Source organism: Cricetulus griseus (assembly GCF_003668045.3).
Source record: "Cricetulus griseus strain 17A/GY chromosome 1 unlocalized genomic scaffold, alternate assembly CriGri-PICRH-1.0 chr1_1, whole genome shotgun sequence".
Lineage (NCBI taxonomy): Eukaryota > Metazoa > Chordata > Mammalia > Rodentia > Cricetidae > Cricetulus > Cricetulus griseus.
Window position 1 is genome coordinate 165,687,696 of NW_023276807.1, and position 23,642 is coordinate 165,711,337.

Below are 23,642 nucleotides of genomic sequence, written 5' to 3' on the forward strand. Positions count from 1 at the left end.
CTCCTTCGGTCATTACTAACAGAGTGGCTGTTCAGGAATGTGGACAGTACATTTACATAATTGCATAATTTACATAGTGTACTTGCCGCACACTGCCCTAGGTCGTGGATGTTTGTGGACCTGTTTCATGTCCCTCGGGCAACTGTAAGCCCATTTGAAGACTGGACCAGATGTTTTTACACATACTGGTTTCTATCCTGCAGTCTATAAATAGGTGTGGAGTGAATGAATTAAAGGCTGTGGGACATGGACTCCAGGTGGGACAGAGCTGTGCTGTTACAGATGGACTTGGGAGTCAAGCCAGGTGGGATATGAGAACAGCGTTGTCACAGAGCCCCCACAGGAACCCAGGCAACTGTCATCAAGAACAGAAACTGTCTCCCACAGTTTGAAAGTTACCAGCGAGTTGGGGTGGTACACCCAAGCCCTGTATTCAAAGTAGCTCTGGCTTATTGAGAATTTGTTGCGGACGTTTTTTTTTTTTTTTTTTTGTTTCAGAAAAAGCTCTAACAGGGCCATAAGTACTATCTTAGGAGACGGCATCCAGTGCAGAATTTATACGGTGTCTGGGTGAAGGGAGGAAGCTGTGAAGAGGGGACTTAATGATTTTTTAAATGCGTGTCCATGCCGCTCTGACTCTGTCTTCCTCCCCACAGAACAATACGATGCGCCTTCCAAAACCCATCACAGTTCCCAGCAAGGAACATCGTAAGTAGAAAAAGGAAAAACCAACCTTCATTTATTGATAATATGGCATTGAAATTTCCCATTGTGCAGATCTCCCTCCCCCTTCAGTTAATGGCATTCATAAAATATGGCTGCATTGTAAAAGGAGGAAACCACCCACAGTTGTGCCTGGATCAAGGTTTATGTACTATAGGAGAATGTGTTGTGGGGTTTTCCGGAAAGAAAGGTTTTGAGCTATTATTTATGCATTGACCATGGAACTCACAAGGCTCTGGCTTTTAAGATTTCAAATTTAAGTAGTTTTAGCTTTGGGAATTGAATTTGGGGGATGTGTGGGATGAGATTTTTCTGCCATTTTCTAGTTTATTTAATGGCAAGAGTTTGTTCTGCCACCCAGATATTCTTATCCAGGCCAGGCACATCCAAATGCATTCTGGGTTTTTGGAACACTTTAATCTTCACGTTATAGATGCTTAATTCAGCATTTTGACCCAATTTATTTCTTTGAATTATTGAATTACTATTTCTTTACTGCACCGCTGCCGCGCCCCCCCCCCCCCCCCCCCAGGAACTGAGTGAGGCAATCTGCTCAGGCTCCTTTCTAGAAATTGAGTAAGGCGACCTGCTCAGGCTCCTCCCTTGGTGTCAGAGTTGTCACTGATTTGTTAATTCAGAGTCCTGCTGCTTCATGCCTGGTACCTGAGGAGGCCAGAAGATGACGTTAGATACTCTGGAACTGAAGTTACAGATGGTTGTGAACTACATGGGTGCTGGGAATTGAACTCTGGTCCTCTGGAAAAGCAGCCAGTGATCTTAATTGCTGAGCCATCTCTTCAGCCTGTTCCTTGTGTTTTGGAGGGTGCCCATTGCTAAATAATCTCAGTTGAGTAGAAGAGATTATTGCATGTCGCTGTGACAGAATGATATGGGGTTAATTCTTTTTACCAGCTCCCTGATGGAGTGATTTTTATTTCAACACTGAAAAATTGAACAGTGATATAAGGGTTTTGGTAGGTAAATTCTCATTGCTTGATCAGGATATGTTTTATTGTGCTCTTGGTGGATGAGGAATTTTTGTTCATTACTATCGTCTATTTGAAAGAGACAAAACCTATCAAACCCGTGTTACTTGCATTTCCCCTTTTCTGTTTTGTTTTTTCATTTTGGGGAATTTTGCTGGCAGTTTTGAATCACTGGCTTACACCATGGCAAGAAAGGAGAAGCTAAGCTGAGGACCAGTGCTATGAGAGTCAGTGAGACGAGCCCCATGCCATCAGGATTGGCTCTTGTTTGTGATGGTTGGATGTTGGGGATCAAGTCTTGGTCACCAATGAATACCCTGGCCATTGTCTTTGGGGCATCTAGGAGGGAGAGCTGACGCCCAGCTTTCACCCAGCAGTCAGTTCAGCAGAAAGCGGAATGGGCAGCGCAGTGGCACCAAGGGCAGGAAGTGGCTGTGTGTTTGGTTTGTGAGTGAGGCATGAGAGGTGACTGACTGGGTGCTACACCCTGGAAGCTGCCTGAGAGTGTGTGGGCAGAAGTCACTTCCTCCTCTGTCCCTCACATGCAGGCCAGTGTCCTAGTAACTGCATAGCAACCATTGAAATCAGAGAAGCCCTAAAGCCCATTGCAAATGCACTTCTATCCCATGACAGAATTCTCTAAATAAAAGCTGCTAATTGATATCTGAAAGGAGTATTTGAGCTCTTAAGAGACTGAGGGAGAGGGTAAAAACAGGAGCAGGGCGGGCAGCTGAGGATGGGAGGGGAGGTGGAAGAAGTTTGGTACTGAAGTTGGGCAGATAGGTAATAAAGGTTGTGTGGTTTCAGTAGGCAAATGCCAAAATGAAAGGTACCCCATGAACAAAGGGATAGATCCCTTTCATGCACTTGCCTTTAGCAGAGAGTGAGTTAATTTTTGCCATTATGTTCTCACATTCAGTGTGGCTGTATTCTCAGTGAAAATGGTTAATTTGGTCTGGTGACAACACCTGGGGCTCTCTAGTGTGGTTAGGCTGCTTGAGCGGCAGGTAGAGTGTTAGGGCAGTGGTCTATTGTCCCCTGTGCATCAGAATTGTTAATTACAGGGTTGTTTATGCTCTGGCTTGAAAAATCAGTCTACACCTTGCCAGATCTAGAAGGAACTAATACATTTAAAACTGAGTGGACATAAAAGGAAGAATGAGGCCAGTGGTAGTAACCCTCACGAGTGTCCAGCCTTGGGTGGAAGGGCAAAGCAGTAGAATGACTCCTGAATGGAGTGTGTGCTTGAACACACTGCTTTTGGGCGTGCGTGCGCGCGTGCGCGCATGAGTGCGAGTCTTAAGCTCCAGTTACTTCCCAGTGACCTTTTCAGCAGAACCCTGCTAGTAACTGATGACTGAGGTGTTGGTGCTGTTGTCTTCCTCCAAGTTCAGGGAGGGCACATGTTTGTTCAGTGGTGTTTGGCTTTGCACAGTCCATTTCCTTTCCCAGATGTGGACAGCACTTAGAGCTTCCTCTTCCTAAGGCTATCTTGCCCTTTGTACAGCTCCTTTTTGGGAGTCCAGGGCAGTTGGCAGGCCCTGGGGGGGGGGGGAGCTTAGAAGCTGTAGAGCTCCTCACTATTGTCAGCAGCTAGTGCAGCTAGCGGTCCCCCCCCCCAACTGAGGACCCAAAAGGTGCTTTCCTTCCTTTATTTATTTCCTCTGAAATCAACCCCTACTGTGAATAAAGGAGTAAAAGACAGAAATCAGTCTCCAGTTTGAAGTTTGACTTACTTGAACCATTATGCTTGAAGGAGGAAACGAGGGGCTTCAGGGTTACCTGGAGTTAGATGAGAAGGAAACCAGTGTTAACAGCAGCCATGGGAAGTCTGATAATTTTGTAAGAAACCCGATTATTGGAACTGTCTCAATAGTGCTAGTTTTCAAATACCTTGGTAGAGATGGCAGGGCCAACCCCCAGTTTCCTGTGTTAATAGTCTAAGCATCATAGCAGGGCCCTGGGCCCTGGGCCCTGGGCCTTCTGGCCTTGTTTATTGCTTTGTTTTTCTGTAGTACAGGGGATTGAACCCTGGGCCTTGCTCGGACTCCTGGGAACTTGCATCCCCAGTCCCTAGATGTCCTTTAGAATGAGGTCTGATGACACAGTTTGCCTGTCCCAGTTAACTTCAGTCATATTAACTTAAGAAAATTAATTTTTCTCTTGCCATTTTATAATAAGTTGGCTTGATACTGTTGGATGACGGTTTACTTGGATTCTCTCCGGCAGCTCTAACTGAAAGTGTCGTTGATGAATAAGTATCATCAGAAATAACTGATAAAAGCCTGTCAGTTACCAGTTGTTGAGGTGTTACCCCTTCTACTTCAGGAGCACATTCCTGTGCTGCCATTTATATGTTGCCGGAGGACTGCCAATCACTGCTGAGTGGAAAAGGGGACAGTTGGGGTCAAAGGATTGAGAACCTAGCCATATGGATATACACAATGACTTTGCTAACTGGCATATAAAAGGACGTGTTTTGTGTGTTTCTGGAGGAACACCAGAGGTTTGCAGTGAAGGACAGTAAGGATCTTAGCTGTTGTGCCTCCTCCCTCTCCCCTTCCCTCCCCCATTTCTTCTTCCGGCTTTTTGTTATAATGGCTTAAGATCTGAATTTTTGTTTGTGATATCTACTGTCCTCTTCAAAATCTATAGCCTTCCATGGTCTCCCATAAGGTAATTGTGGCCCATATTTCAAAAACGAACCACAAGTCAGAGCCAGTGACTCTTACTTGGAAGGCCGAGGGAGGAGAATTGGGGGTTGAAGGCAGTTTAGTCTACATTATGAGACCCTGTCTCCAAAAAGGCAGCAGATCTCAGTGAATTCAAGTCAAGCCCGATCTGCATAATGAGTTCTGTGCCAGCTGGGGCTACATAGTGAGAACCTGTCTGAAAAAACAAACAGGAAAAGGAACAAAAGTCTGAGAAAGTTATAAACTTGTGGAATTCCAGTTGTGTCTTGGCCTCCTCCACCCTCCATTCCCATCTGTCCCCAAGTCATTTGGGTGACTGGGAAATGGTACCCATCCTCACATGTTCATTGGCAGTCAGGGTTCTTTACATTTTAAGACACCCACTACCACAATCAGGACTTACAAATCACAGGTAACTGCTGTTAGCTTGACTTCACTTGTTCCTCCTCAAGTAAAATGGTACTAAAAATTAAGCCAGAGAGGAGACTATTTAAATAATTTTGGGGTTCTTTGGTGTTGAATATTGGAAGAGAAAGCCTTGGATAAGCCCATAGACAAGAAAGCAAGACTTTATAGTTTCACAGAGTAACATTGGGGTGGCTCGTGGAATCCATGCCTGCCAGAGCCTGCCTGACTCCATGTACCCCTGCTGGGGGAACAAAATATAGAAGGCATCTGCACAGAGAGGCTCCAGGGGTATCTGATACTTCGACACACTATAAATGTGCTTACACTATGTCGTGGTCCAGAGTTAATTTCCTGGAACATTAGGGTTCCTGTTGAATGAACAGCATGGGTGTAGTGTAGCATATGATATTGAGTGCTTTGCCTGGGAGCTTGGAAATGACATCAGTTATTTGATCAGTGCATCAGGTTTAATTTTATAGGGGGAAACTAGCACAATCATCCCAATAGGATAGTTATTGCTTTATGCTAAATTGAGGTCTTTTTCATGTCTCATAGATCCCAGGTCCTCTAACTATCATGTCAAACAGATCGGCCAGAGTAAGGGAATCTCACACTATGTGATGAACTCAGCATCCCACTTGTGGATTGTAAAGTGGCCATTTCCTGCTCACACCCACCACATACATGGTCTTCGGGCATAGCTCTGTGATGTTGCTACTTAATTCACTAAAGGGGCTGCTTGTTCATTCATCCAGCTTAGTTTTCTCATTCTCCCCACTGCTGCACTTCTCTGGCCTTTTTTCCTACCCTCTCCCTATCTTCCCAAACTCTGGCTTCTCCCTGCTCTTTCCTGTGGATTGAGCCCAGGGAGAACCTCATGCATGCTAAGCCAGAGTTCTCTGACCAAGCTCCAGTGGCCACCCTCCAGCCAGCCCTTCAGGGTGTGCTTGTTCTAGGTTCAGGAACACGAAGGTGGAAATGTCTTGACTTCGCCTCAGAAGAATGAACGATGGATGAGGAGGGGCATGTCCCTGGGGGGGTGCTGCTCTCTTGACCTAGGTTTTATGGACAGGAACAGGACTGGATCTGGAGGATTTCAGTTCTCATTTAGAGGGGACAGAGCTCTCACCCAGGTATGATTCCTCCATGTTCAGGGACCAGTCCCCTTGCAGGATAACACACAAACTGAATTGTGTAGAGAACAACCAGGAGACGACTCCTCTCTCATGCTCAAGCTCCATTTCCTGCCACTGTTGAGATTCTTTCCGCTTGTGAAAAACCGTAACAACACTCACGAGTTTACCCCGTTGAGCGAGATTTGATTACGATTTTTCAGTAAACCATAGGATAGGTGTGCCATACATGTTTCTTATTAAAAACTTGAAACAACTTCTCCCTGCCTACCTCCTGGTGGCTGATGGCATGCTGAGTCACACACATCTGGGGTGGTAAACTGTTTTCCGGAAGGTTTTGTGGTTACTCTTGGCTGGATCAGCAGACACTGACAGTGTACTTCTGTCTGCTGATTCTCATATGAGATACGTGAGGTCTTTGTTTTTGTTTTTTGAAAAGTCTCAGGTTGGCCTGGAATTTGAACTTGCTCTTCCCCTTTAGTTGAGCTTAAATTTCTGATCCTCCTGCCCCAACCGTCCCACCTCTCAAGTGCTAGGATTTCAGGCAGGTGCCACTGTGTCTCCTCCTCCTCCTCCTCCTCCTCCTCCTCCTCCTCCTCCTTCTTTTTGATGTCTGTCTGTCTGTCTGTCTGTCTGTCTGTCTGTCTGTCTGCCTGCCTGCCTGCCTGCCTGCCTGCCTGCCTGCCTGCACATGAATGGTGATAGGGTAGAAGTCAGAAGACAGCTTGCAGGAGTTGGTTTCCTTTTCTACCACATGGGACCTGGGGTCGGACTCCAGTTATCCTGCTTGGCCAGCAGCTGCCTTACCCTCTGAACCATTTCACTGGCCCACGACGTTTTATGTGTTTGTTTGAGGCAGGATCTCTCTGTGTAGACCAAGTTGGCCTTGAACTCAGATCCTCCTGGCTTTGCCTCCTCAATACTGGTATTAAAGGTGTGCACCACCATACCAGGCCTGCCTGGCTAGCTTTTTAATTCTTTATTAAGTGAATTATACTCACAGATTTAGACCACAGAAAACACTGCGTGTATATATGGCACTAATAGCTTACATAAGTGATAGAAATTACATGTTTTTATTTTGTAGGACATATTCAGATCCATCTTCATGAAGTCTTCCTTCACTGAGCACTGTCCCCACTTTTAGAGTCTTGAATAGCTTCTATACCAGCAGATATGTTTTACCATTGACTTCTCATCCTATCTAACCTCCAGGAGGAGGAATTGATGGAATTTTCATGGTACCTGCTATTTCCAGATGAGCTCAGAATTTTCTGTGTGTGTGTGTCTTTACTGACTTCAGGAGAATATGTGTGTAGAAATTAGGTGTTACACAGTAGCAAGGGGGTGGGAGTGTGGTGGGGTTACAGGCTTATTTGTGGTACAGAAAATTAAGAAAGATTAGTTTTACACAAAAGAAACCCAGTAGCTGAGGGGAACAAGGTTTGTTCTTATAGTTTTGTTTTTCATGGTTAATACTGAATGCACTTTGCCAGGCTTCCCCCTTCCCTGTTGGGTTATACTGTGTGATTTTTTTTCCCCTCCAAATATAATATCTTTTGCTGTGTCCCCTAGCCAAGCCAGCCTAGCAGCAAACCTGTTGAGTAACTTTTTTTTGCATACCATTCTGATGGCCATCTGCCAAGTCCCATGACCGAAGGCTGTGTTTTTCTAGCCATGGTAAAATAATTTAGTTTCTGCTCGATAACCACCAAGTGAGATCTTCAACTCATAAGTACCTAAAAATTTTTCTTTTCTCTCTTTCTTTCCTCCTCCTGCTTTTTTTATTTTTATTTTGAGACAAATATTCTTTCTGAAACTGTAGTCCAGGTTAGCTTTCCTTGATTGAACTCAGAGATCAGTCTGCCTCTGCCTCCTGAGTGCTCGGATCAGTGGCGTGAGCCTGCTTTGCCTTTCACGTTTTAAACAACTGACACAGGCAGATTTTTAGTACAACATCACATGCACATGCCATTGATGACTATCCCAGTTCTATAATTTATCTCATTAGAAAATGTAGCAGTTTTTAACCAGGGCTTCCTGAAGGAACCTTGCCTTCCTACTTCATGGTGCTATAGTAAGACCTGATGATCAAATTACTGAGGAGGTATTTTGTGAGCTACCGAATGACTTTTAATTTGTTTTCTGGAACATAAATATTACACCGATTTTTCTGTTTGACTTCCAACTTATAAAAAATAGCTATGCTTATAAAATTGGAGAGAAATGTGAGAGAATGATTAGTGGTCAATGCCCTTGATATTTGGGGATCTCCGGGAAAAGCATAAGAATGGAAGGACAGATGCTCAAATTGAGAAAACCTGTACTTTTTACTGACACTTTTATTTTAATATTAAAATTTCTCATAAGCCAGACTGCCTAACAATGTGTAGCAATATAAATTTTAGGGAATGAACTAATATTTCCCCTACCATAATTAGTAACTGCAAGTTTAAAATACTTTTTTACTAACAACAGTGCCATTTGTATTACTGATTAAATTAATGGAACATTGATCATTGATCTGTAGTTAGACAACAGAGAATGGATTTTTATTTATTTATTTATTTTGCCTGTGAAAGTGTTCAATATTAATAATGCTCTCTGGACAAAAAGAAAAGACCTATTGTTTGTTAGTTGTCTTGAAGTTTTGTGTGCTTAGCACTGATTAAATACTTTACATCCATTCAGCATCAGCACATGGGTGGATAATCATTGATTATTACTTCCCTTAGAGACCATGGAAGAAAGTTGTTCAGGTGTATTTGCTGTGTATATGTGTGGTTGCAATCTCTGTCATTGTCTGTGTGCATGCTCTCACGGAAGGAGTTGAGGGCACAGCACAGTCTTAGGGCAGATTAGAAATGGCTGCCAGAAGTTCTGTAGGGTTGGGACAGGGTAAGGGGTTGGCTGATCTGCCTTCACTGCTAAAATAGTAACACCTGAACTAAGCAAGCAAACAAAGCAAGCCTCCAACTTATTCCGGCCCTGTCTCCTTTCAGTGTCTTTAGGCACGTGTTCTATTTAAATGCCCCCCAAATTACTAGGAGTTCTCTCAAATTCCCCACTGTCTATTCTCTTTTTCCCAGCATGCTGGAAGATGACCTGCAGCTCAGTGACAGTGAAGACAGCGACACGGAACAAGTAAGTGTTGCACCCCGAGACCAAGAATCCTTCTAAGTCCACCAAATGTACCCCAGCTGCTTGTCCTAACCTGTGTTTTTGTTCTTTCCTGGAACTTCGCATCCTTACTGTTACCACGAATGTCCAGGCCACAGAGAAACCTCCGTCCCCATCTGCACCTACAAGGTACCATTTGCACCTTTCTCTCCATCACACACACCTATATCCAATACAGTGGCTCTAGCTTCATGAAAGGGATGATACGGGGTCGCAGTTGAAGAAAAGTGCCCCTTTGATTATATTTTAAAATCCTGAGTCAGCTGGTGGGAGGTCGTTGACCCTGTGAAGGTGGAAGAGGCCCTGCAACCACCCGCAGCATTGTTCTGGATGCCTGAGCCTAAGGGTTAGAGTCGGGGAAAGTACTTGCCTTCCAAGCACACAGGGACTTGGACTCAGCACCTGCATAAGAGTCAGGTGTGGCCGCCTGTGAAAACAGGCAGACTCCCTGGAGTGGCCAGCCCATCTGGCCTAAGACAAGACCCTGCCTCAAAACTGGAAATTGATCGAAGAAGGACACTTAATAGGGACCTCTGGCCTCCACATGCATTCACTTGTATACATGCATGCTCACCCTCATGCTTGTACCCCCCTGCCCCCCACCTCCATTGAGCCAGGTATGGTGATGCACACCTGTAATCCTTGAGGGAGGTGAGGCAAGAGGATAAAAGTTTGAGGCCAGATAGGGGATAGAGTAAGACTTTCAAAAATATTTTTAAAAGTAAGCTTTAAACACAGTTTATCCTTGGCATTGTGTGAATGGTATTTAGATGAAGGATCCCATGTATTTGTGAAACTGATAGATAACCATGTTTTCAAAACCGGTAATAGCAAATTCTTGTTTCAGGGCTTCTCTTTTCTTAGTTTTAGCTGCTCTAAAATGCGACTTCCAGACATTTAATGTGAGGGGAGCTGCGTTACTTTCACCTGCAAATGAGTCAGCCTGTTTTAGAAAAGTGATGCTCTGTGTTTGGGAAGTGGAAACTAATTTTTGAACTATTTTCACAGTATGTTTCTCCTGATACCGAATGCAATGATCTAAGGTGAAAAAAATACCTGTCTCCCACAGACAAAGACTTGCATTTAGAGAGAAGGTCACCAAAAAGAGCCTGAGTGTCAGTGGTGATGATGTGGTTATTAATAGTAAAGGAATCGCTAATTACACAGCTCATGGACTCCTACACCCAGCCTGTTTATTTATATCCACTCTTGTTAAAATTTTGAGTGGCTCACGTTGACTCACAGAATATGACAAACTGGTCTATTGTAAAAGCCAAGGAAAGGCAACAGTGACCCCAGAGGGCAGAGAAAGCTAGGAGCATAAGCTCCCTTCCCAGGGTGTCCTTCTACTGTGACTGGCTCACACCCTGCAGCTGTCTCACCACTGATGGAGAGTCCTCTGAGTGCAGAGGTCCTGGGTCAGTGTCAGCTCTAAGATGAATCCAGCCAGTGATTTTTATTATGTTATTTAGTAGTCATTATTTAATAAGGGTTTGTTTTGAGAATATTGTAGGTAGGTCAGGAAACGTTGAAGGTTACGGTTAAAGATGTCTGCTTTAGCCAGTACCGTGTAGGGCAGCTAAGACAACATATATGTCTAGCCCCATCCATATGCTTTCTCATTGACCTACACTTAATGGGCGGCCTGTGGTACTTGGAGTTGTTCATGCCCAGCTAGTCATAAAGAATGGCCCATTGTCTAACGCCACCAGGAAGTGACTGGACCACTCCTGAGCTCACCCTGTTGTCTGGTTGCTGTGTAGTTAGGTCCCAAGTAGAGAATACAGGGGGGGTTTTACATACTAGATTCTCTTTTACGCTTTTTCTTTTGAGTTATATATATAGTAGGAGCCAGTAATCTTCATGAGCCACACAGTAAATTATTTTAGCCTTTGTGGGACTTGTAACTCTCTGTTGTAACCGCTTAACTCTGCTATGACAGCACAGAAGCCACCATGTGCTACCACAGAAGTTTTATTAGACGGCATGTTCTGATAAAACTTTATGTAGAAAACATGGCGGGCCATCCAGGTCCTGTTTAACCAGCCCTTGTTATTAGGCACCTGACATAGCTATTGTTTATATGATAGGCCGGCCAGCTTGATGCTGCTCCTCTTATGTGGTTATCTGGTGACCACCAATTCTAACCCTGCCGGCCCCTGCCACCGGATGATAAGCCAGCAGTGATGCTTTTACTTTCTAGGAGCAGGTGGATGGGCAGAGGTGACCGGGCACGGAATCCCGTGTGCATGATCCTGTAATGGTACCTCTGGTTGCTTTTCAGCGCTCCACTGACGCTTCCCCAACCAGCCGTGTCAGCACATTCCAGTAGCGCAGAGTCGGAGAGCAGCGCATCAGATAGCTCCTCAGACTCCGAGAGCGAGAGCAGCTCAAGCGACAGCGAGGAGAATGAGCCCCGAGAGGCCCCGGCTCCCGAGGTATGGTGGGCCTTTCAAAGGCAACCGAAGATGGCCGTGCGCTGGCTTTTGGGTGGGAGTCAGAGCTGCGCGCAGGGACCCTGGCACTGTGAACGATCTGACTGTGGGCCATACTTTCCCACCCTGTGGAGCCACGTGCTTCTATTTGCTGCTCAGCAAGTGCTTGGCCGTGGAAACAGACACACAAACATGACAAGTTCCTCTGCAGCTGCTGAGTGTGGCTTCCAAAGAGTGTTTGCACTCTATCCTCTTTTCTATTGAGAAGGGAAACTTGTTTTAAGTAGGTTACTGTATCAGTGTCAGTGAAAGTTCTCTCAGAATTCAGGAACCTGTGAGTTAAAGAAAATGGAAGAAACATGAGCTAGAAGCAAGTCATCAGTTCTATTTTTGAATCATTAAATGCCACGAAGTAAATTGGCAAAGTGATTCGCCAGGTGGTGTAGGGACAACTGAGTGTGTTGGCGCCCACTTTGGAAGTACCACAAAGATGAACAAGCAGTAAGACTGGAAGACATGAAAACTACGCTTTCACTAGTGAGTTCATGCTATGTGCCGATTGGTTACACACCAGAAACTGTCTGTAATAGCTAACAAGATTGACACACACCTTCAGAACCAGCCTAGCAGTATCAAAACTGAGCTCATGAGAAGGGAAGGCGTTCTTACTGTCTTTTTACTGGATGAGACCAACCCTTACAGAGAGCACTGTGTCTGTATTTAAGATTAGAATGCCAGGAAATGAGGCCTTTTGATAGGACAGCATTAAAGTTTTCTGTGTTTTATCTCTGAGAGATGGTAGTTCAACTAGAACAGCAACTGAACACAGCTAGAGAATGGGCTGTGGCCTCAGGGGCCTGAATGAGGGCAGCTGAGATTGAGGAAGTGAGTCCAGTACTGGTAGGCAAGACTCTGCCTGGCACAGCACAAATACCTAGGGGGTGTCCTCCGGGTTAGCTTTTTGAGGTTTTTATAATGCGTGGACATGGATCAGCATTAACTACATTTGAAGTGTCTTCTGGAGTTTAGAACACAGCTCATGGGCCTCTGTATTCTTTGTGTGGCACTGTATAAAACAATCCCTCTGGATCTTAGGAGGGAGGGTGGTGAACATGTTGACGGTCATGTGTGAGGTGATTTTGTGTGAGGTGATTTTGGTGTTCTCGGTACTGAGACATGAATGAATGTAGAGTATACTTAGCATGTACTCTGCCACTGAATCGAATTCTCAGTCTACACTTCATCTTCAGTAAGGAAAATATGCATGCTTATTACATTATTAATAGAAAATGTTCAATAAAACAAGTTCAATTCAGAATAAACACATTTGACTGTGTAATTGAAACTTTCAAAAATAATTACATAAAAGAGAAATTTGCTGCCAGACGGTGGTGGTGCGTGCCTTTAATCCCAGCACTTGGGAGGCAGAGACAGGTGGATGGATCTCTGTGAGTTCATGGCCAGCATGACAGCCAGGGAAACACAGAGAAAGTGTGTCAGAAAACAAAACAACAATAATAAATCCTTGTTGGGGTTGTAGCATTCTTAGGGTCCTTGGTTCAATCCCTAGTGTCTCCAAAAAGAAAAAGAAAAATAGAAAAATGATTTAATCGTATTTGTTATAAATAAGTTTGTTTCATTGATCAAAAAATGACTGGATTAATGCTCACTGTGGCAGCATGTGCCTATAAACCTGGCACCAAGAAACTTGAGGCTGGAGGGCAACCTGGGCTACCTAGTCTATCTTAGCTCCCCAAAGCCCAAACCAACAAAATCCAACAAGATGGATTGGAACTATCTAGGTGTCTCATTGTTTTTTAAGTCACCCTGGTGAAGAAGTCGTGTCTCCTCCTGTGAGGTCTGCCCTCTGTGCTGGGGCTCACTCTTGGGAATATCTTGTCTTAGTTTTACTTTATTTTCCCTTAGGTAACTAATTTTTGTCCCCTTTCAAATGAATATCTCCTAAAGTTTCCCCTTTTAGTAGAGTGTGACACGGATGATATAATCAACTGTATACTAGCTTTAACTTTCTCACCCACTTGTATTTTTAGTTGTTAATTAATTTTGAGACAAGGTCTCAATATGTAGCTCTAGGTGGCCAGGAACTTATTCTATAGACTAGGCTGGAAGAGATCCACCTGCCTCTCCCTCTTGAGTGTTGGGGATTAAAGGTGTGCACCACCATGCCCGCTTATTTATTTAGTGTGTGTTTGTGAGGGCACACTTGAGGAGGATGAGCAGAGGACAAATTTGAGGAGCTGATGTCTCTGCCCAACTTTTCATGGGCCCCAGGCATCAAACTCAGGTTATCAGATTTGTGCAATTTAAGGACAAATAAGTATACCTCAAAACTTTTATGTTTTGAACCATAATTCATTCTAAAATAGACACACATGTGTTAATTCCAGAGGTAAGAGAACCAAGGGGGGACATGTTTAGGCATGCTCAGGCCACTCCCCATGCCTTCTCTTACTTCAATCATTAGTGTTTAAGTTTTACCACCATTGAGAGGAACAGAGGGTACATAAGGAAGAGGATGAGAAAAGTGAAAAGCCAAACTTGGATCCCATCTGGCACTCCTGTTTGAAAGTTACACTCTGATTTAACCAAATCTCTTATTCAAACATCTCAACACAGATAATTCCTAGCCTTAAGCAGCCATCTCATTTACAACTTCATTTGTGTAAAAGGAAGAGCTGAGTCTACGTTTTCTCTTAGTTGGGGCATACCACTCAGGGTTACTGTGTAGAAGTGGGCCATAGGAGTCCCTTCTGGACCTTCAAGACCACAGTGGAAGGAAGAGTATGCTATTTTTGTAACCAGGACATCCTTTTAGGGACTACTAAATGCATCTCAGTATTGCTTTGTGTTAGGGGTGGGGTTGCGGGAGTTGACTCCTCCTTGGGGTCCACACATTAATACATTCTAAGGATCCTGTCAGAGGTGTTGACCAGTCTATCCCAGACTTTCCCAAGGAGTGTTGGGAAGGGCTTGAACCTAATAAAGCTCTCTGCCTTACAGCTTTATCAGATTACTTAATTACTGTGTTCTAAATAGGAAGTCATGTGGCAAGGATCTACTCTGTGCTCTCTGTTCATTCCACACTCTAAACCACCTTGCCTTGTTAGAATATCGAATACAATTATATTTCCATGTGATAAAATGCCCCACACATTATAGTAGTTGGCTTCCTTCCCCTCTTGCTGAAATTCAAATGAACACCTGCATGAGTTTGTGTAAGCTGGAGGAGACAAGAGATCTGTCATCATAGGAGCAGTATGGGGTAAACAAAAAGAGCCCAGCCCCTGTCTGCCTACAGGAACCCTCCTGACTTCTCTGGTTCTTTGTGGTGTTACTCTGTTGTGAGCACACAAAGCCTAGATCATCTTACTTCTGGCCCTGCCTCACCTAAATGCATCCACACCATATGTTTTGTATTAAACCTGCATGTTTTGCAGATTTGGATTATTTGGTATATTTTACTTTGGAAAATTATTTTCCCTTTGAAAAACTTCTGAGGGTAAAGGTCAGTGATAGAGCACTGGCCTACTAGGCATTAGGCTTTCAGTTTGTTCCCCAGCAAGTTAAAACTCAATTAAGAAAATTATATTAGGTTCCACCTACTGTGTGACTCTTATCCATCAGTTAGATCCCACGTGTAATACTTTTAGTTAGTGCTCGGATGGTCTGTATATGAGTCAACTATTCATAGAGGCCACTAGTAAGAGTGGATCTTGGGGAAAGAGGGAAACACAGCAAGCCATTGATGTTTGGTGTCTTCTAAAAATACAATCCTCACTTTATCACCACTAGTATTTCCCCATACAATCTATAATTTGTGTCAGAATGTGATAGCGGGATGGCTCAGTGGTTGGGAGATGCCATGCTCTTACAGAGGACCTGACTTAGGTTCTTAGCACCCAACTGCTCATAACAGCCTATAACTCCAGCTCTAAGGGGATCTGACACCCTCCTCTGGCCATTTGTACCCCCCAAATATAATTAATATGCACTTTATAAATGTATAAAACTGAGAATAAAAACATTTAAAGATGAATAATAAAAATTGCAAAATAAAATATTAAGTAAATATAAAAGTCGGGGCAGTGGTGGCACATACCTTTAATTCCAGCAGAGGCAGGTGATCCCTATGAATTTGAGTCCACCCTGGTCTACAATGCCAAGTCCCAGGACAGCCAGAGAGGGCTACATAGAGAAACTCTGTCTTGGAAAACCAAAACAACAAGAAGTGTGTGTGTGTGTGTGTGTGTGTGTGTGTGTGTGGTGTGTGTGTGTGTGGTGTGTGTGAAGAATGACCACATAGCCCATCACATGGCATGCATCAACAGTTAATTTAGCAACAGCAGTTTTACTCACAGGATGATTTAGGAACTTATGTTGATCTGCCCTATCAGTTATTTGGCCAATAATCAATATTCCTGTCTGTTTGTTGTGGATCTTGTCTTTGTGCTTAGGAACAGATGCAACTTTAGACGTGGTTGCCTGTAGTGTCTACCTTGAATGGAGAAGGGACTAGTCCCTGCTAATGTGACATCACTCTTATCTCTGTGTGCAGTTTAGAAATCAGATATGTCTGTGTTAGACTGGTAATCCCATCACATATAAATTACTGTTTTTAAGTAAATAAGAGAAAGCAAGTGTTAGACGAGAGTATCAGTTGGAAAAAAGGGTTCTTTTTATTCCTTGTCTCCTACATTACAAGACGAAAGTGTGTTCTTCTGTTCAAATTCTATAATCAACCATCAGGACAAAAGACATACCACAAAGGTATCTTAGCAGTTGCCAGTTGCTTATTAGTTAATATCTATCAGGTGAAGTTCTCAAATAACAAAATTGTTCAAGCCTCTTTTAAGAATGGTAACAGACTCTGGTTTGTAATTTGAAGGGGACGAGTAGAAGGTAAATTCCTAGGCTCAGAAAGAGCAGTTCTCCTGGGGACAGCCCTGTATAATTGGACTGCTAACAAAAAAGAATAGTTTACCAATACCAGTTAATTAACACTTCTCTCTCTGTTGGTTTTCTAGCCTGAGCCTCCGTCAACAAACAAATGGCAGCTGGACAACTGGTTGACCAAAGTCAACCAGCCATCAGTGCCCCTCGATGGTCGGGGGAGCACAGAGTCCCCCCGTTGGCGCCAGGAAAATAAGGATGGAGACTGCGGCACTGACCAGCAGCATCCCATGTCCAAAGACCCTCTCCCCAAGATTTCCAACAGAGCTCCACGAGGTCCCACTGAGGGGTCCCAGCCTGGGAAAAGGAACTGCCAGAAATCCCCTGCCCAACAGGAGCCCGCACCTCGGCAAACTATCGGAACCAAACAACCCAGAAAACCTGCCAAGGGCTCTGGCCAGGCAGAGCCCCAGGCCAGCTCTCAGGCAGAGAGTGAACCAGGATCCCTCCCCTATGGCTCGAAAGAGCAGACTCCCAAAGACAAGCCCAAGGTGAAGACGAAAGGCAGGCCACGAGCTGTGGGCAATAGGGAGCCTAAGCCTGAAGCTCCTGTGCCCAAGCCACAGGCAGCCGTGCCCACTCCCACCGAGAAGAAGAAGCACAAGAGTTCCCCAGCCCCCTCCAAGACACTCTCAGACCCTCAGCCTCCAAAGGACAATGCTGGGGACAGGAACCCCGAGCACTTTACCCTTGTCTCCTTGACTCAGAGCCAGGGTCCACCTCACAGTGGCAGGGGTGGCGGCAGCAGCAGCAGCAACAGCAGCATCAGGACTAGCGGCTGCCGACAGGCTGTGATTATCCAGGAGGATGGCCGCAAAGACAGACTCCTGTTACCCTTGAGAGACACCAAGTTGCTCTCACCACTCAGGGACACTCCACCACCAACGAGCTTGGTGGTGAAGATAACCCTAGACCTTCTCACTCGGATCCCCCAGCCCTCGGGGAAGGGGGGCCGTTCTAGGAAGACGGAAGACAAGCAGCTGCCATCAGCTAAGAAGCAGGACACTGAGAAGAGAAGCTGTGACCCCTCCAGCAAAGCAACCAAGAAAAGAAAGGTGAGTACAGGGACACCCATGCCTGGCAGTATACTCTGTGGCAGTATACTCAGTATCTCTTGAGTTGTCGACCAAGAGGCTGAAGCCTTTGCCCTCACTGCCTCTCTGGGGTTTTGGGGCTTGCACCCTCTTACTTCCCATTCTGCAGGCGGTCACTTGGGAAAGGGGCTCCGAGTCACTGAAGAGGGTAAGCTTTCTCCACACCAGACAGCACTCCAAGGGCAGTTTTCTGTATATGCAGAGATCACTGTTTACTCTGTGGCAGGTGGTGTTTTTGTCTTGGAAAACATGAGTTAGAATGATAGTGTTCTGAATGTTTTGCTGCTAGGACTATTTAAACGTAGGGGTAAGAGATCTTGAGTAAAGTAAGCCAGTAGGGTGAGCTGCAGACACTTGAACTGCTGTTTAGTGTGAGTTTTCATGGGAAACCTGCCTTACTTGAGACTTTTTTTTTCATTACTTAGGCATGCTGCCAGTTTGGACAGTGTCTTATTTATTCTAAATTGTTGAGCTTTAGCTCTGTCTTTTTTTGCCTCTTTGTGATGAGGGAAGACTAGGGAGTATTCCCCCAGGGGCACTCTCTACCTGCCCAGATCTTGACACATAAGCACAAAAAGGGCCAACCGTCTTGCTGACAAGGGATAAGATTTAGCACTTATTGTGTGTATGAAACCTGTCTCACTTAGCTGTGGAACATGAGTTGAAAATAACAGGAAGGGTCATGAAGCTTGCTGTCATGTCCGAGACCCCACTGGTTTCTCCACCTGTTTAAAAGATACAGCCTGGCTCCAACACACTGAAAAGGGTGACTTCTCCAGAACCTGCTTGTCGGACAAATGAGAGTGTGTGTGACCACATCTTTGGGGTGACTCAGGTGCTTGCTGAAGATGCTGTTTGAGCTAGGAGACTTTTGGGTGTGTCTGTGTGTGGAGGTGAGAGTCTGTGTAGCCCTGGCTGTCTGGGAACATGCCATGTAGAGCAGGCTGACCTCAAACTCACAGAAATCACCAGCCTCTTCCTGTCTCCCAGTTAAAGGTCTGTACCACCTAGCCAGAAATATTTTAAAACTTTCAGAATGAGGTGTGTGTGTGTGTGTGTGTGTGTGTGTGTGTGTGTGTGTGTGTGTGTGTGTGTGTGTGTGTCTGTCTGTCTGTCTGTCTGTCTGTCTGTCTGTCTGTGTGTCTGTCTGTCTGTGTGTCTGTCTGTCTGTGTGTCTGTGTCCATGTCCATGTCCATCCCCTTCTGCCTGTCTGTCTCTCTCAGACAAAATGCTATCAAGGAATTTTTGGTGGGCCTGTTTGGAAAAAGTGTTCCTGCATCTACCATCTTAGAGCAGGTGTCGAGGATACACTAGAATACCTGCTCCTGCCAGCAAGTCTCCTATCACCTCCCCTCTTAGCTGGTTTTATATGGTCTCTGCCTTTCTGCTTTTTACTGGAGTGGAGCGGGGAGCATTGTCTCCTGTGCTGCCTTGTTAGATAGAGTTGTCAGGGATCCCAGCCTTCAGTAGGGTCTGGCTAGCTCCTCCCTCTCATCCCTTTGAAAGGTGAGCCTTCGGGCATGGCCCAAGGGAAGCTCATTTTGATTAGGCCGGGGAAGCATTTTGTTCAGCACATGGAGAAGTTATGATCTCATTTAATTGAGCATTATCGAGTTCACTTAAATGAGCTCTTCAAAGTGTCTGGTCCAAAAGAAACTGAGAACAAATGCTAGCTGTGGTGCCTCTTAGCATGCATTACCAAAGTGCATGCTGGAGCCCTGGCTCCTCACAGCTTTATCCTGCTCACTACCCTAAACTTCTCCAGCTCATGGGCCTCCCAGCCCTAGCTTGTGACTCCTCTAGAACTTGCCATTTGGTTCATGTGCTCTGATGGCTCTTGGTCCCCTCCTCTCACCCTCCTACCTACAATAAAAACCTTCCCTTCAACCATATGTTGGAGCAGTCATGTCCTCACTGTATACACAAAGTTGTGGCAAGCACCAAGAGATTTGGCTTGAAAGTCTGCCTGCGTCTGAGACAGGTCAAGATGGGACACATTGGTTTAAACCCTGGCTGTAACAAAGACCTCCCAAGCCCAACCACATTGTAGTCACCTGGGGCAGCAGCGGGCCCTCCCACTCAGGTATTTTGAAATTCCTAGGCAATCCCGATGCTCCCAGGGCCAGAAGCAGTGGAGCGCAGCCTTCCACAGTCACTGCTCATGAAAGCCAATGCTTGGGCAGAGAAATTGCTCCAGGTATTCTGCGAGTGTGGCTATCGCGGATGAGGCAGCCAGGGATTCTTGCCTGGAGTGTGTCATTAGTTAGAAGCTTGACTGAGAAGCTTTCAGGTAGGTGTGAATAAAAAGCCAGCTGCTGTGTGTTTAGCCCTCAGAGTCACATGCCCCTGAGTATGTTACTTCCTGGACCTCATTGCAGGAGGTATTGCGTATGTCATCCACTCCGTGCGTCAGCACTGTGACCGCCATTCAGGCCTGCCTGGCTCTGGAGCAGAGGTTATACTTACTAACTTCCTTTTAACTTGGGACTATTTCTTCCCAAATTTCTATTGCGAAGGCCTTCTAGTGGGGAAAAGGCTTCCTAACGATGTATTAGGGACATTTAAGAGTGTTCCAAATCCTTCACATTCATGTAGTTCGTTTAAAGGTCCCTCAGAACTTCTCCCTCTCCTGGATGAAATTTAGCAAAAACCCTCAAGAGGATTCACAAGTTATTAATGCTTTTCATGAGATATCAGAGACCATATGGCAGACCACGGATGGAGCTCAGCAGTGGACCACCTTGCCAGCACTATCGGGGCCTTGGATTCCAGCTCTAGCCATACAGACTGGAAACCAGGCAACAAGAAAGATCGATGGTGCTAACAGCTGTGGTGAAGCCATCCCCCGTGGCACCTGAGGGAACTAGATTAGGAATGGTTCATGAGGCACACTGGAGAAACTGAGGTAATGCATTTGAGTCGAGAGTGCTCGCTCCAACTGTTGCCTGCAGTTTAGAAGCTAAAGTACTATCTTCCACTTTTCCTTAAGTTAGGATTATGCCTCTGATTTGAAAACACTGAAGTTGGAGGCATCCTAAAAACATCCTAGCAAACATGGAGCTCCACGTGGAGTCCTACTATGTGCTCACTTTTTCTGTAGAAGATAGTTCTCACGAGTGGGTACTCCCTTGCTATTGTTGTTGTGTTGTTCTCACCGTGTAGCCCAGGCTGGAAGCCTGGCTCCTCCTGCTTCCTGCTCCCAAGTGTTGGGATGACAGTTGTATGCTTAAATATGTAGGTAGTCTTTCTTACTGGTCATTTCAACAAATACCGATAGAATCAAGCAGTTCACTGAAGCCTTGCTCTAACACAATTGATTTATTAACCAAGAAGCCATGACCTTTGGTGGAGGGATCAGTGTATCTATATATACTCATTTATTTTTGTGGACAGAGGAAGGGAAGTCATTGTGTGTGACAGGAAAAGGAGTGTTTTTTATGCTTGTGATGGTTACTTCTGCTATCCAAAGGCCAATTGTCCTTTCTTGCCCTTAATTCCCCCAGCTTATTAACCCCAAATTTTGTTCTTAGAGGTCAAAGGTATGAAATCTGATGCCTTGGAATTTATTAAAGTCTCGTAGGTTTCCTTTCTTGCCACCTGGCTATTTATATTGAAGGGAGAGCACGGCAGCCATGTAGCATCCCTAAGTCATCGGTACCTGTCTGTCCGCCTAACCAGGGAGGAGAGGCAAAGCTGGTCTAGTCTCCTCTCCGGTAGTGCTTTCTCAAGAATCTCATGGCTGCCCAGCAGATACACGCTCACTCCTCCTGGCCTCCCAGTCTGTCCTCACCCTCACCCTTTCTTTTGCGTACACATGTGTGTCCTGGGAAGATTCTTGAGAGTCACAGAGTTCAAGATCCATATTCTGACTCTGGTGACCGTACTCACTGGGACAGTTACAATGTACTTCTGGCTTCAAGCCTCCATTAACCCACGCTACCACCCAGTGCCCATGCACACCCCCCTTCTCCGAGACCCTAGGTTCTTTCTCAGATCCTCTTGTTTCCACCATCCTAGCCAAGCTCCCAGTATCCTTCCACGTGAATCAGAACCTGTCTCGTGACCCGAAGTGACTGTTGTCTGCCTTCGGTTCCCTTTGAACTGCAAGGCACCCTCCTGATGAGCCAGTGTAAGGCAGGTGCCAGGCCACTGTCCACCCTGGAGGGAGGGCCTCCCATTCTGTAGCACTTGGCACATCACCCAAAGGCTGTCTGACTGCACATGATGAGAAAAGCCAAGGGTGCATTGGGTTTGGCAGGCAGCTGTTGGCCCCTCTTGGGGGGGGGGGTACAGGCAGCACTGGAAGCTTGTTCTCCTAGAAGAAGAATTCCAGCCCTGTGACCACATTCCCTAAGGTGGTGTGATTGGCAGAGAAATGTCCTTTTTCCTTCCTAAAGAATATAGTGTTGTCACCAAGAAAATGCTGAAGACCCCATGCCTCCTATAACTTATAGGTCTTGCTCATGGAATTAAAGTCTCAATTCCCAACACCTACTGCTATGTGTCCACATTTTGGTGACCCTCTCTTTAGTCCAGCATTTCCTCTCTGGGGAAGCCTAGGCCTTTCCAGACAGGAGTGCACAGTGCTCAGGGAGCATGAACTGGGGCCTTCTGTTTCTTTAATTCAATGGCGGCCTTTCTATTAGGTATTGGGTACCATGCTCCTGAGGTCTGGAATACCAAGAGAAAGGTAATGATTCAGGTGAGATGTAAACCCTAGCATTTTCACCTACCTGCCTTGAAGCTGATTTCCTATGTGCTGGCTCCTCTTGTGTCTCTGATTGGCACAGGTTCTAGTTATAGTCAGTTGATAAAGAGCATCTTGTCTGAAATTCACTTGCTGTGTGTTTAGGAGGTATGTGTGTGGTTTACTGTGATACCAAGCATATCCCAAGCAACACAAATACAACAAACAGAAATGGACTTCCCCTTCTGGACTTCAGTGTTTAGACAGTGTGTGTTTGGACAGTATGTGTTTGGTCCCCTCTCTTTTTGCATCATAAACTGCCTGGAAATACTTTCTGTTTAGATTCATGTTTTAGCATCTCACCTGTAAGTTAATCTCATCTGGATACGTGAGCAAATTCTTAGTTTTCTCCAGATGTGGAATTGTCACTTTGCTGCAGTGCTTGTGAGGGTATCTGCAGCTTTTAAAGCCCTGGGCCTTCGGGTGGCAGGGTGTTTAGGCACAAGTAGATACCTGTAGGGGTTTACTGCACCTGTGGCAGAAATTCTACTTTAGCTTTTCATTATAATCTTTGCCTCTCAACAAGAGGTGTGTTAGGTGCTACCCTCAGAGAGCCAGCCCTGTCACAATGACACTGAAGTCATCTTGTGCACACCTCACTTCTAAATTTCACTGTTAAGAGTCTGCTACTGGCTTATGCTCACAGTGGTATGGAACTTGAGGCATTTTAGTCATGGCTTTAGGCTTTCCTACCTCATTTCCCAGTCTTCCGTAACAAAAAAATGGTTACAACTCTGTGTATATATGTGCTTAGTATGTGTATGTATGTAGGTGGGAATGGTATGTGTGCATCTGTGCATAGGCCAGAACAGGATATTGAATACCCTGCTGTATCACTTTCTGCCATATTCCTGAGACAAGGTCTCTCACTGAAATCAATTCTGGCAGCCACTCAGCCCCAGCAATCCTCCTGCCTCTTCCCCATCACAACATTGGGGCATGCGCACTATCATGCCTGGCTTTTTATGTGGGTTCTAGGAATTTGAACTGATGTCCTCATGCGTGTACAGTAAGCTCTTACACACTGAGCCACAGATGATTTGTTCTTGTTTGTTTTATCAAGACACGGTTTCTCTGTGTAGACCCAGCCGTCCTGGAACCCACAGAGATCCGCCTGCCTCTGCGTCCCCAGTGCTGGGATTAAAGGCGTGCGCCACTGATTTGTCTTTATCCTCTCCACTTTGTGCATGTCATCCCTTCTCTATGTTAGTTTACGAGAAGTTAAAGCTCTAGTAAAACCCTAGAAGGAGCCAGAAGAAGAGCTCTTGGGG

General features: G+C 45.3%; 1 protein-coding gene across 5 annotated transcripts in view; it reads left to right on the forward strand.

Moving 5' to 3' along the window:
* The window catches only part of Aff1 (AF4/FMR2 family member 1), a 167,467-nt gene that overhangs the window by 127,755 nt on the left and 16,070 nt on the right, over positions 1 to 23,642 (forward strand). For all 5 annotated transcript variants that reach the window (XM_035453413.1, XM_027388495.2, XM_027388496.2 and 2 more), the window contains 5 exons: positions 657 to 708; positions 9,033 to 9,087; positions 9,215 to 9,252; positions 11,408 to 11,561; positions 16,604 to 17,584. In XM_035453413.1, the coding sequence (XP_035309304.1) occupies positions 657 to 708; positions 9,033 to 9,087; positions 9,215 to 9,252; positions 11,408 to 11,561; positions 16,604 to 17,584 (1,280 nt within the window). The remainder of the gene's footprint in view (positions 1 to 656; positions 709 to 9,032; positions 9,088 to 9,214; positions 9,253 to 11,407; positions 11,562 to 16,603; positions 17,585 to 23,642) is intronic.